The sequence below is a fragment of the Numida meleagris genome, chromosome 3, assembly GCF_002078875.1.
Source record: "Numida meleagris isolate 19003 breed g44 Domestic line chromosome 3, NumMel1.0, whole genome shotgun sequence".
NCBI lineage: Eukaryota > Metazoa > Chordata > Aves > Galliformes > Numididae > Numida > Numida meleagris.
In genome coordinates this window covers 82,112,202-82,126,056 of record NC_034411.1, presented here as the reverse complement: position 1 = coordinate 82,126,056, position 13,855 = coordinate 82,112,202, and the positions used below count along the sequence as shown (strand labels likewise).

Below are 13,855 nucleotides of genomic sequence, written 5' to 3'. Positions count from 1 at the left end.
TTGTAAAAGGGAGTGAGCACATTGAATACCGAGTTTTCAAAAGTGTGCTAGATGAACTGATTCTTAACCACTTGCAAGAGAAAAACATATTCCGTTTTTGGAATTCAATTTCAGATATACTGAATAATTTGACCTGGAAGCAACTATATGGTAATGTCTGTTTCCTCAAAATGAAGTGTAAAGATGAAAGGAGTAATTCAGTAATGAAGTTCTATTCTTGTAGTACATGTAGGCACTTGGGAGGCAGCGAAACTTTAACTCTGGAGTGCCCCTCTCAGACGGTAACAACACTAACGCTTTTCTGCAGTGTAACTGTAAATTAGTATTGATGGTGCTTTCTTAGTTTTGCAGTCTTTAGTTGGTTTTGTACTGAAATTCATGTAGAACGAGTCAAAACCTCCATGACAATGAAATGTATTTCTGGATTTATCTGACTTTCCTCATCAAGTTCTGTACAACAACAAGAAAAAAAATGCATCAAACAAGGTTGCCAAGAAGATTTTGTACTCCTCTCTACTTGCACATCACTAGAAAACACACAGCTGAGTGAATTTTTGAACCTTTGGGCAATATATTATGAAATGCTTGCTGGCAGGTAGTTTAGTACTTTTTTGCTGCAAGGCCCTGTAATGTAATCACAGTTGTAAAAGGAACTTGTGAGTGAAGCAACTTGATCATTCCTCGCAGTGCTGCGGTGCCAAGGGGCTGGAAGAGAGGGAGAGGCAACTCCAGAGATTGTTCTACCCAGGAACAGCGTGAGATATTTAAACAAAGGCGAAGCTGCTCTAGATACTGGGTGCTTGCTAAGGATTATATTGCAGCCAATGCTTAATTTTGCTTAAACCAGAGGTAAGCCTGTATTTTCTGTGTGTTACTGTGATGAACCTACGTATTAATTTCATTTAGCAGTGTGTGTTAAGCTGTGGTTATAGCTTTGCAATGCTACAGTCATTGAAAAAAACGCCTGTGTGAGTTTGCTATTCCATTGATCTGGTAGGCTGGAAATGTTCTCTAAAGGCAGGTTAGTAACATATTTGAAAGGAAATATAATACTGACCTGGAAATGCTGGTAGTGGTGAAATAAAACTTGAAGGACTTGAAAGTTGCAGTCCAAACAAATCAAACTGCAGGAAAGATGCAGAATATGAACATTGATTATTAGGGTGATAATTGTCGTGAGTAAAAGGAGAGGTCTGTAACGTGTCCTGGTTTGCAGTTGGTACTGTAAAATTAGGGCTGAGTTATTATTCAGAAACTAATCAGTTGCACAAAAAAAGCATGTAACATCCTTTTTCCTAGAAAGTTGCTTTGGTACCAGTGGTTTTGACTAACGTTTCCACTTAAAGATCATATGAAAACTATTAAAAGAAGTAGGCTTTGGGTTTCCATTACTTTTTTCACATATTTCTCAAGAAACTGCTTGAAGATAGATAGTAAGCTTTCTTATTAGTGGTATCTTATAAATTGGCTATTGCTGATATTCTCTTGCAAGGTACTGTCTTTTAACCATTACATTGTCATTTTGTGATTTGAATGATAAATGCTGAAGTATTTGTAATTATGATGACCCTTAATTTAATAAGTCTCACATTCTCTAAAATTGTAATGACAGCACATAACTGAAAACTACTCCAGGACATTATACAGTTATTTAAATATGTTTAAATCCTTAAAGAAATACAATTTTGTTTTAGTTTTTCTGAAGTATCTCTTCTACTTTCTTCTGCACTACGATTTCATTCTCCCTTTCTGTATTAACTGGCAGCTGTGTCCCAATACCCTTTCAGTGGGCAGATGATTTCTCTGTGCCATATGCTGATTCCCTTCTAGGAGCTGGCTGGTCTTAAACAAGGGAGCAGTGTAACACTGTGTTTTGCTGTAAAAACGTTAATGTTGAAGTGCAAACAGTTCTCTGGGCTTCTTTCTTCATTCTGTGTCTGACTATTAAAGGATATATAAAAAATAAGTACTTGAAATTTTATAAACTGTTTATATAGTAAATAATTTGTTGAAAATGTGACTTGTTTATGTTACTAAATTTCACTGAAACGTGTTTTAAGATTTGAAGACCTGGGCATACGCATACTTATTATTGGATCCATTTACATGTTCTGATTTTATATAGCTATTTGCATATACGTGAACAAGATAATTAAGATGCTGTTACTTCTGTATGTTTATAGTGTTTAGTGCAATCCCAGCAGTAAAAGCTCATTGCCGTATATCATCACTGATTGCCTCATTTTGGCTGTCAGACAGCAGTTCATTTCACCTCATTTGTGTATGGACAAAACTATTACTTTGGAAATCTTTGGACAAAAAATACCAGTAATTTAAGAAGTCATATCTTAACTTCTGAAGATACCCTTGCTATCTCTTAAGATACATATGCCCTGGTTAGACTCGGTTGTTTGGTTTTTTTCCCAACATGGGAAAATCATATTTATAAGAATAATCATACAAAGCCACATGCTCGGTTTTACATTTTTTTTAGTAAATATGCCTAATACCATCGTAAGGAGGCAAGATTTTCAAAAGCAGTTGCATAAACCTTAGTGGCCATTGTCAGGTAATAAATAATGGCCTGATTTTTCAAGTTCTTGTGTACTTTTATTTTGAACGTGGATCTCAATCAGTTCCTGTCATTCATTTTGAAAGTACTGCTTCAGTTTTGTAGTTGTCAGAAGGAACTGTTGAGTAAGTGAAGTTACCTTCCTTTGAAATTGAAGTGCAAACTTTTAAGAGCCCGAGTTTGCAAGTTGGCTCTTCAATGAATAACTCAGGAAAAAACTGCTGAAATACCACATATTTTGCAAGTGACCTAGTGTTCAAAGCCAAAATGTTAATGTACTTATTAGCAACATTTCAGACAAATCTTTTGTTAGGTTTGGTGCTTTTATTCTTTCGTCTCTAAATTTGTAAGGGAAAAAAAAATCTTTAGATGAAAGGATTACTTGCATTATCTTTTTTGCATTACCTGAAAATAGTTAATAGGAATGAAACTGGTTTTCCAGCTGAATGTGTGAATTTATAAATACGGTTATGAGATACATTTTTTCCCAACTCCTGACAAAAAGTTCTATCTTAACAGTTTACCCCAGCTGAAAAGGTAAATATTCTTTCTAGAAAATTGTATTATTTATTATAGTATACATTTTGTTTGTAGATTTCTCTTAATAAATAGAAACGGGGAAAAGGATTTAATGTTTTATATATGGTTTTCAAACCTTGGGGTCAAATACCACATAAAATAAACCGCATTCTGCTTTCTTTATGCAGTGGTTGGGAGTAACATTTAAACGACCATTTCTGGAATATTTCAGATGTCTTCTCATGAACAGCATTATATACTCAGGAAAATATGGCAAAACATACAAAATGGAAAATACAGTGGAGTGTTTTAAGACAAAAGTCTAGGGAACATTTGTATTTGTGTATTTGTTTTAACTATTTGTCCTCTGTGCATTGCCACTCTGCACTTTCAGTCTTTGAGAGCAATCTGCTGTTGTGTTCACATGAGAGATGTACACATGTAAAAGAACAAATGGACTTAAAATTATTTCTTCTTTTATTTCTCTATTGGTTTCAGGACTATATCCAAGGGGCACTTTTTCAATTCATGTGTAAACAATTTGTTGCTGTTAAAATGTGTTACATGCAGAGTGTGTGGGATGCAGCACAACTTGTAATTCAGCAGGTCTTCCAGCAGTCAAATTTGAGGCTGCAAAGTAGCACATTAGAAAGGACCAGAAGAAAATGTGCCCCTTGGCTTTCATTTTCATAGTTCCTTTAGTTGAGTATGACCCATGATATTTCAATTGGCGTAGTCTTCATAGTACGTCACGGTCACACAGGCAACGTGCAGGCCAACAGTATGGCCATGACCCTGCCAGGCTCCAGTCAGACCTGGCTTGGAACTGTAGTCTTTCTAGGCTTCCTTCCTCCTGTGCATGAGCATGCTTGAAACCATGAATTGCCCTTGAGTCAAGCAATGACTTTGAGTATTAGCACCTAGCTTATTACCATTTCCATTAGTGGATTGAGCAATGGTGTATCCTTTGCTTTCTGTAGTGTTCTCTTGAACAGGTCATCAGTTTTACATACCACATACCCATGTGTGTATTTGCTTCCATTTTTGGTGCTATCTAAATAGTTGTCTTGAGGTGAGATTCTGGGCAATTCTCAAGGCATCTCTTTCCCCATAGGCAGTACAAGTAACCATGTCTTTTTTTTTTTTTTTTTGTCCTACAGTGATCTCTTAAAGCATCCTATTGACTAAGTCACCAACCTTATGTCCCTGCATATTCCCAGATGTCTCATGGCATGAAATACACAGCTTTACATTGCATGATAAAAGCTTAACTCCAGCAGGCTGTGGCACATCCCCTAACATTATCTCAGACTTTTTATACTGAAACAAGGGCAAAATGTGGCAGCTTTTTTTAAGAGCATGTACATAGCCCATAGGAGAGGCAGGCCAGTGGTGGTGCAGTGGTCAGTCATGCCTCTACTGGGATACAGGTGATTTGGGGCTGTTTGCATTGGCATTGTTCTCTCTGAATTGGATGCGTGTAGAAATGTAATCTACCCTTGAGGTATCTCTAGTAGGCCATCCTGTTTCGATAGGTACTATCACTAACTCTTTCTTACTAATACAATTCTATTCTCAGTAGCATTTTTTTCCCTGGATGCTGTGTTTGGAGGTGATTAAAAAGTACAGAAATTGGACTACATCAGTTGCATTAACATTTTTCTTGTTAGAATAAAAAATCACTATAGGCTGTATTTATAAAATGTAGAATGAACTAGCAAATGCCACATGCTCATTGGTATGTCGTAGCTGGGCTGCTGCAACGGGGCCAGTAATGAACAGCAAAAGGTGTGCAAGCCAAGTATGTCTTACAGCTGCAGATGGCTGTTTTACCATTCTTTTACATTTGTTATCAAACCTGCGAAAATGTTTATCACAATTGTTCTGTAATCGTTTTTCTCTAGCTTGTACCTGTTGAACTATGTGTTTGGGTGAATGGAATTTATGCACATTAATCTGCATTTCTGCTTGAAGAAAGCCTTACACAATAGACAGAGCAGATAGAATTATACAGAACATTTTGCAATACATTTTTCCCCTAAATGGTATTCCGTATAGAGACAGTTTATCTTCAGTCTGCACAATGAGTATAATGCCATTTACACAGTGCAGGCAAATAACTGTCACATGTTATAAAATTTAACTGTACATGTCAAACTAATACAAATCAGCATCAGGACCAAGTGCTCTCCAATAAGTATTCAGACAAGAGTAGAAAATCATCTCAGTGTATCACAGCACAGATATTGAACTTAAATTTTTCATGAAATTTTACTGTTCATATAAAGGCAGGGTTCCAAAGCTATATGCAGAACTGCTAACCTGAAAACAATAGAAGAAGAAAATGAAAGTTCAGAAAAATACACATTATACGGAGCCAGAGAAACACTGGTAGTTGATCAGATCCCACATTTCATTGTGCAGTCAATGCAGGATGGGAAGCTGCACCTCAGAGTGACTCCACAATACCTGACCCCCTCCAGAAATAGTAGAAGGTCTGTAGTGAAGACCACCACATCTGATATTCCGTTCGTAACTTGTCACCATGCCCGCAAGGACTACTTTCTGTCCCCGGCCACCTCGTTGCATTTACACATCAATATGATGAGCGGCAAAATGGCGTTTATTGTTAAAAGCTACAAAACTATATAGTATATCTTATCTTTTACTAGACTGTTCCAGAAGCTCACGCAGGCCCCTGGCCAATCATATTGAATATCCCGCTCTGGCCACTCTCTTCCGAAAGGCCATACACGGAGTTGTTGTACACCTTGTTATGAAAACAAAGAAGGACAGCCTCTCCTTCTTATGACATGGGTTCAAGTAAAGTAGGTGAACCAATAGCAAGCATATGAGGAAGGACCTTCAACGTTACAGCCCGAGTACTCCGTAACATGCCTACTACAACAAAAGTCCCAGCTCAATTCTGCTCTAACTACCTCGTGCCATGCAGAACAAGGCTTTCCTGAGGTTACCAGAGTATACTGCTGAGATAAATTGTTCTCATTTCTTTTTGTGCTGCAGGTAGACATAAAAAAATATATATATGATATGCATAACTGACCTGTGAACCCATGAAATGTGTGTTTCAGTTCTTAGTCCTGGGCAAAAACAATTCCCTTTATGCCATAAAATTCATCTATTTTGCCATTCTGCCTTGGGTTACTTTTATGTTATATCTTATTGTACTGCAGAATATTAAGATTGAGATTGTAAAATAAAATCTGAAAAATGACTCTAATTTTCCCAAGTAATGTTGCAGATATTGGTAACAGTTACAAGATGAGACAAAGATTTTTTTTTTCCTAATCTTCAACCTAAAGAAATTGTTGATGGGGAAAAAAGGAGTGAAATCCAGAATGGTAAGACAGAGAGCAAGGATTTCTCTTGCACAGTCTGTGCATTTAACATCTGGGATGCTAAGAAGCATGTTCAAGCAGCAACATGAATTTTATCCATGGTAATATTAAATTACTCTTACATGACAAACCACTTGCAATTTTCAGCTTCTACTGTGACTCAAAGTTAAAGTAGTACTTTTTAAAAAATTTTAATCAATGGAAATTTCTATAGTGATTATTTTTATGTTTTTTATTACACTTTCCAAGCAAACTGGCTCTCAATGGGTTTCTGCATCCACCATGTTGTCCAGGTGGCCTGAAGCAGCATCTCTCTCCTTGCTTTGTGCCAAGGTCATGGTGATCCTTTTGTGTCTCATCACTCAAGTTTCCTGAGCTGTGAATATTCACAGGCACTTCCATTCAGATGCTTGCTTTTCAGTCTCTACTGTATTTTATCCTTCCAGTCATGCTGTCTGATCTGGCTGGCTAGAGTAAACATTGCAGGGTGTAAACTACAAAATCTGACCTGTTTTCTGGGGACAGATGGAAACAGAGGCACTATCAGAGAAGAGAGAAGTAGAAGACAGCATGGGTGGCAAATACATATCTACTGAAAATACAAGAGTCCTTTGTTGAAAGACTCTGCTTGTGGGCTTTATATCTTAGACTGCCTTTTGATTAATTTTTGATGCTTATCATACATTTCAGTATTGACATGCTAGATTATAGATGTGCACATTATCTGCTTTTTTAAGGTAAAGTGTAGGTTCAAAATGTCATATTCTGCTTTCCTACATATTGAGTCACTTAAGTGTCACGAAGTACCCTGTACAGCCACCTACATTGTCTGGAAGTGGATCCTGCTCTACCTCTTCTAGCCCAGTCTCCTGCATGCTTAGAGGCATTGAATAATGCATTTTCAACTGACCACGGGGAATTTGGATGAGTTGCAGCAAAAGCACAGGGCCAAACCTCAGAGCTGTTGTCCTCAGAAGGGAGTAAAAGGTCTGTGGCTGTCTGGAAGTAGCTGATTTCTTCCATTGAGAGGTACTTATTTCTCTGCTTCTGGATGGCCATAAATAAACAACTACTCAAGGTTTACAAGAAAAAACACAGCCTCTTTTGCTGCAGCAGTGTCTCTTCTTCACTCAGTATTCAAATTCTTTCTTTTTTGTTTTGGCCATGTTATCCATCTCTCTGACAGCACCAGATAGGTGATAACCCCTGGAGAGAAATCTATCCTGTGGGATTTCTCCCTGCTCTGCACCAGCTCTGAAGACCCAAGGAGCAAAGGCCTCCCATTCTCCAGAATGTTGAAGCTATGGTGGGACTACAACATTCCTGGTTTCTGTCTGAAGTGTGGCTAAGATCTGCCATAGCCAAACATCAGTGATGTCTGCGTGAAATAGGAAAGTGAAAAAGTTTTCAGTCTCTGTAGCAGGTGAAGATGGAAGAAGCATTTTTTTTTTCAGGTGCTCCCATGAACAGAATGTGGAAAGGAAATAGAAACTTCACAGACAGCGAATGAACAAGTACTTACATGAAAAGGAAAATGCAGGAGAAGGCTTCTGCATTTGTTCATGTGAAACTTTGTCAAATCTACTGCTTCTTGAGAGAGATTAACGTTACCCTTCGAATGACAGGCTGAATTAAAAGAAAATGAGCTGGGCACAGAGTCTAAAGTCAACACAGATTTCTATGTTACGTAGAAACTTTGGTAGAAGTATTTCAGGTAAAGATTTTTCAAAACAATTGCCATCCTTTAGGAGCATGATATTTGGAGTAGAATTCATTGTAAATCAGCTGTTACACCTGGAGCTTGGACCTGCGCCTGGAAGAGACTGGAAGGTCTCCCTGCTCCAGGGTGACCCAGAAGCTTGCAAGTGGAACTCAAAGGATAATTCAAAAAAAGTGTGATGGAAACTTTTCCAAACAGATCGAGCTGTTAAATGATATCATGAAATGCACTTTACTTTGTAGCGTTCATTGGCAAACTTAGGTTCTGAGGAGTTCATCATCTTCCAAAGGGATTCCTAAAAGATTATTCTGCTTAGAAATTACATAAAACTCACTATTTACTTTGTTGTAGAAAGCAGGATTTTGCTGGGTCAAAATACAATATTATATTTTTGATACCAAGTATTTTAGCGCTTAACATTTTTCTGTTGAATGCATGAAAGGTTTTGTTTCTTCTTTTCTCCTGAGACGGTCATAAATTTGTATTCCCCTAACCTAATGCGATGAAGTACAACTTACCAAGTGTATGGTTAGCATACACTATCACAGCCATCCTGTCTACTTTCTAATTGTATAAAGATTATTAATAGCACATTAATAGAGGATGGCTGCCATTTTAAAGAGAAACCATGACCAGTTTGCAGCTGAAGAAGAGAGATGTCAGTTTACTTTTGTTGGGGAAAACTGCAAGGAAAGGCTTTGTGCTAGACTTTCATTCTAACTATCACTTTTTTTTCTCTCTACTTTCAGAGGCTGGCAATAAGAAACTAAAGAGCACGATACAAAGAAGCACAGAGACAGGAATGGCTGCAGAGATGAGAAGTCGTATGGTTCGACAGCCAAGTCGAGAATCCACTGATGGCAGCATAAATAGTTACAGCTCTGAGGGCAAGTAAGTGGCATTAAAATTATAGTAATGTAAGAAAAGCCTCTTGTCTTTTAAAGAAAGCTTGGGATGTGAACAGAGGTCCCAGCTGGCACTGAGGGGATAGCTATACGTACTCAGATTCTTCCTCTTGAGAAAATTTTAGCAAAACTAAACTGGTTGGGGGCATGTAATAAAATATATTGAAGACTGAAATTGAAAGAGGACTTCTTAGGCTTTCACGTTTTCGCTGCTATTCTGTGAGACATTTTGTCCATCAAAAGAGAACTGAATTCAGACTGCATTACTCAAAACAAAACTTGTCTTTGAGTTGTGTTTGGATTAACTCAGAGTTAAACTTCAGATGTTGTGTGTAAATCCCTGTGATATGAAACTGTGTTCAGTAGTACTGTATACAAAGAGAGTTTAGTTTGGACTTGGTCCAAGTCTCTTATTGAGAATTGTAGAACCAGACTCCAACTGCGCCATCAGTTAAAACCATGCACACAACTGTGGGTAATGGGGCAGCTGTTTTCATTCACTGCTGAATGTCTCAGTCTCTAGGAAAGGATAACAAAGGCCAGTTTGACACAAAAGTGTGCATAAATACTGTAGCCTCCCTACAGATACCAGTGGATCTCTACCTTGTGTGCAGAGGCTGTGATCACCAGAGAATTCTTAGAAGTTGTCCCCTGCAGAAGTGAAAACTGGAGGAATGGAATTTCTTTTTACAAACCAGATAAAAAATAGATGACTTTGACTTCTTTGGCTTCATCTTTTTAAAGTGTACACTATTACACAGCTGATAGTGGATCCTACATTTTAAGAGGGATGAAGCCAGTCAGCCACGATGGTGGCAAGGAGAAGTGTAAAGGTGCAGTTTCTCCATCATCAGATGATAGGGCACTACCTTTGCCCTTCAGCATTCCATCCTCCTGTCCTTCATCTCTCTACAATGAACTGTCAGTCTGTAAGGCTCCAGTCACCCACTGTGGCAATGAAGAATTCCTCCTATAGGGAGCTGTAGACTGGCCTATATTTCTGGTTAACAATACAGAAGAGATGGGAGCCCAGCACTGATAGAATTACAAGGTCTTCTAGTTGATTCCTGATCATCAGAATGCCTGAGATTTGTTCCCTGACTCAGTTTGCAATTGACCTTAACCTTAACCACTGTCCCTGGTCTCTACATCCCTATTCCAGTCCCTGACAAGAGAAAACTAACAGTGAGGACTGTGAAGTGAGAAGAACAGTGATATTTAACAGAGGCTCTAAAGGGGAGCCGAGGGTAATGGTCCAAAGGAGGCAGATAACAAAACTCAGGTTAAAAAGTTAAATGTAATTTGCTGCAATGAAGGAGGAGAAACGTTCCTTTAACAGGATGCAATGCCATGAGTAGAAATTTTATCATGCCTCCCATGAGATTCCCATCATTTTGATTAGGCATCTGCAGGAGCTTGGCTTTGGTTACCTGAGTGGTATTTTGTTTGCAGTTCACCCTTACAGTAGGCAGGTAATTATGGCAATTAGGAGGTGTTTGTGTTGAATTTGCATGGGCAATTTTTCCTTCCTTGTGTGTGTGCATTATGATACTGCCATTAATTACAGAGTCACATGGTTAATTTATAGGTAGTATCATGCCTCATCCTGCATTTTGCAATACCAATCAGATAAATAACTCAGCTGAAATCACAGAGTCCTACAGTAATACCCCAGGTATCACATTATGCTCTTCTACTTGAGCCATAATTAGAGTTTAATGAGTTGCAATTCATGCTTATTAAATAGAATGGAGTACTTCATACCCTTTGTTATTATTTGTGTAGTTAGAGGTGTCTGAAAAATGAGAACACTCTGAAGATTTTTAATGCTAGTAATTCTTCAGCAAAATGTAACAGGAAAGAATTTGGGGGGTGGGGAAGAAGCGGGGAAATGCCAAAAAAGCAAGCAAGAAACTATTCCTAGCAGCTGCAGGAGTGGTGAGTAGTGCCACTGGGGCAAGAAGCAGACTAGATGGCTTGACAGCCATAGTATGAGGCTTGAGCCTGCATCTTGGAGTTAGGTGACTGACATTACTGGGAGGCTAATGAGTGAACTGGAGGCTTCTAATGTTCTTTTTCTCCTCCACCTAAAGAAACCTTAAATAAGATTTATTTAAACTTCTGTGAAAAGCTTACTTTTTGGTAAATCAGAGTTTTCTAATGAAAAGCACCAAGCTGATATTTCCTGGCCAATTTCAGTTACAGGCAGTCTATATTTTTATGCAAACATTGTGAGAGCAGTTAGTCTTGAAGAGAGGAATGGACTATTTGTACCCCACTAACTGGGGCTTGCGGGGAATTTTTACTGTGAATTGAGTGGACCACGTAAATCTGATCTCTAGAAAACAAAGCTTTTCACACTAGATACTTTAATTAGGAAATTTTGTCACTGTTTTATTGAGCCTAATAGCGAATTTCCTTTGGGAGAGAAGCAGATACAGAACAGTGGTTGGCAACCAGGTAAGATGCTATCTAGACTTTGTTCAGAGTCTATTCTGTTCCTGCTGACTGTGATGGGGAAGCTGAAGCTGAGTTTTCCCATTACGGGTTATTCTTTCTCTGAATTTTTTCATTTCTTTGTTTTGTTATTATTTGGAGAATGTATATGTGTTCAAAAGAAAGTGGAGATCCTGGATTACAAAAAAGCAGCTTGGAAATGCACATATATTCTGTGTGAATTCAGTTCAGTCCTGAAAAAGGGTGGACATTAGGTCTAGGTCTCATCCCCACTAGTACAGTTTGCCAGCTTATGGCTTCAGCTGCAACAATCAGTACATTTAACATATGCATTTGTTTTTCCTGTTTATCTTAACTGATGCAGATGACGTTTGGGTATATGTATCGATATAAAATTGTATTAAAAATTAAATCAGGTGTTCAGGAATGCCTCTACATTTCGTGACATTCAGAACAGTTTGTGGTTGCACATTCTGAGCTGCTTGCCTTGTGTAGGAAGTATTTTGTGGGGAAATACTGTAGGACAGTGGAAATTAATCCTGTTCTTACACTTAAGCAGCTTTTATTTTCTTTCAGCTTAATATTTCCTGGGGTACGGCTGGGCGCTGACAGTCAGTTCAGTGATTTCCTTGATGGACTGGGACCTGCACAGTTAGTAGGCCGACAAACGCTAGCAACGCCTGCCATGGGTAAGAATAATATGTTCTGTGCTAGATGAATAATTAGCCAGTACCTATCGAACACACTGCTAGGCTACAGCACCAAAAAGACTTTTACGAAGTGGCTTCCTTCACTGTGAACGTGAAAATGGTGTACTTAGTCACTGTTATTCCTGCTGGTATTTCTAGCATGCTGGCATCCAGAATGAGATGAGAAACAACGTTGCTCCATATGTGAAGTGTCTGTTAATCTCATTTGCAGTTTGAAGATAAGAGGTTGCACTTTCTTTCCCACTGGAAAGTTATTGTGGGTTCTCCAATCACTGTGAAATCTCAGCTGTTCAGCATTTATATTTGATCGCCACAGATTATATTGGATGTGATGGACAATTTCTTACCAACTCTGCACTTGTCCAAGCTTAATTCATCCTGAAGTAACTCCAGAATATGAAACTTCTACCCACATCTGCAATGCCCAGTTATCAGTAATTGATAAAGCCAGTGTTTCTATTGACAAAATTCTTTCCTACAGAAGTTGCCTGGGACTGTGCAGTTTTCTCTGTACTCCAAACTAGTCTGTGTGTCTGCTGTGCAGCAGCACAGTACTGTACAAGTATCTTTGGAGAGGTTTGATATCTTATTGCTTGTACTTAAGCAATTCTTAGGCATGCTTCAAATGTTACATGTTTAGGATCCTAAGTGAGGAGTCCTTGATACACTCCATTTACCACGCTGGAAATGATAAGTGCCTAGTGCTTCAGTACAGCACTCTCAGAAGTATCAGCTCCAGAAAGGGCTACTGAAATCCTGCTGAAAAAGGACAGAGAGAGAGAGGCCATTCACCTGCTATCTTCTGAGCAGGAGACAAACTTTCTTGAGGATGCTTTGAGTACCCTGTAAGGCAAGCATTGCTTTATAGTCCAAATAACTGCACCTTACTTAGAGCACTGATAAGCACCAAACTAATTAAACACTTTTTTTTTTCTTTTGTTTTGCATTTTGAAAGACAAGGTATTTGTGAGACTATTTTCTAAATTGAAGTGTCCCTGCTGGTATGAATACAGGGGTGTAAATTTCATTCATCTTTATTTTAATCTTCTATTTTTCTGCTAATTATTTGTGTCATGTGTTTTTTTCACTTCTTTGAATTGTTTTACTTAGTAAAGACTCAGGTTTAAGCCCCCCAAAAAGTACTTTGCAACACTTTTTACAACTTTCACATTTTCTATGTCCTGATGCCATTGACAAATATTTGGATTGTTGCTCCACCTTCTGGCTGCCTATACCATGTTTTTATTTGGTTGTGAGATACTGAGATGTAGTCTTAATGCTTCTTAGAATTTTCCTTTAAACTGTTTTTAGTGCAGCACAAAAAATGTTTACTCAAGCAAAGTCTGATAGGTAAAAACCTTCCCTGCTGGTCTGTCATACCTCACGTAGCAAGGTATAACCACTGCTTCAATCTTCCATTAGACAAGCGTGTGAAAATCTCATGCTGTCAACGGTTTACGGGCGTTAGGCCCGATTCCGTGACAAAGGGGACGGGGGACCCAAGGGCCCACGTCCCGGGAAAAGGGGAAAGGGGAAAAGGGTAGGGAGATGGCCCTGAGAGCAAAGAACAGCGGCAACAATCTGAGGAGAAACAAACTAATTTACTAAATAAA

General features: G+C 38.5%; 1 protein-coding gene across 26 annotated transcripts in view; it reads left to right on the top strand.

Moving 5' to 3' along the window:
• The window catches only part of RIMS1 (regulating synaptic membrane exocytosis 1), a 363,013-nt gene that overhangs the window by 343,177 nt on the left and 5,981 nt on the right, over positions 1-13,855 (top strand). For 23 of the 26 annotated variants that reach the window (XM_021393096.1, XM_021393103.1, XM_021393102.1 and 20 more), the window contains 2 exons: positions 8,920-9,061; positions 12,109-12,221. In XM_021393096.1, coding sequence (XP_021248771.1) covers positions 8,920-9,061; positions 12,109-12,221 — 255 coding nt within the window. Of the gene's footprint in view, positions 1-687; positions 850-8,919; positions 9,062-12,108; positions 12,222-13,855 lie in introns of those variants that run through there. The other 3 variants (XM_021393111.1, XM_021393101.1, XM_021393104.1) reach the window with 3 other exon arrangements.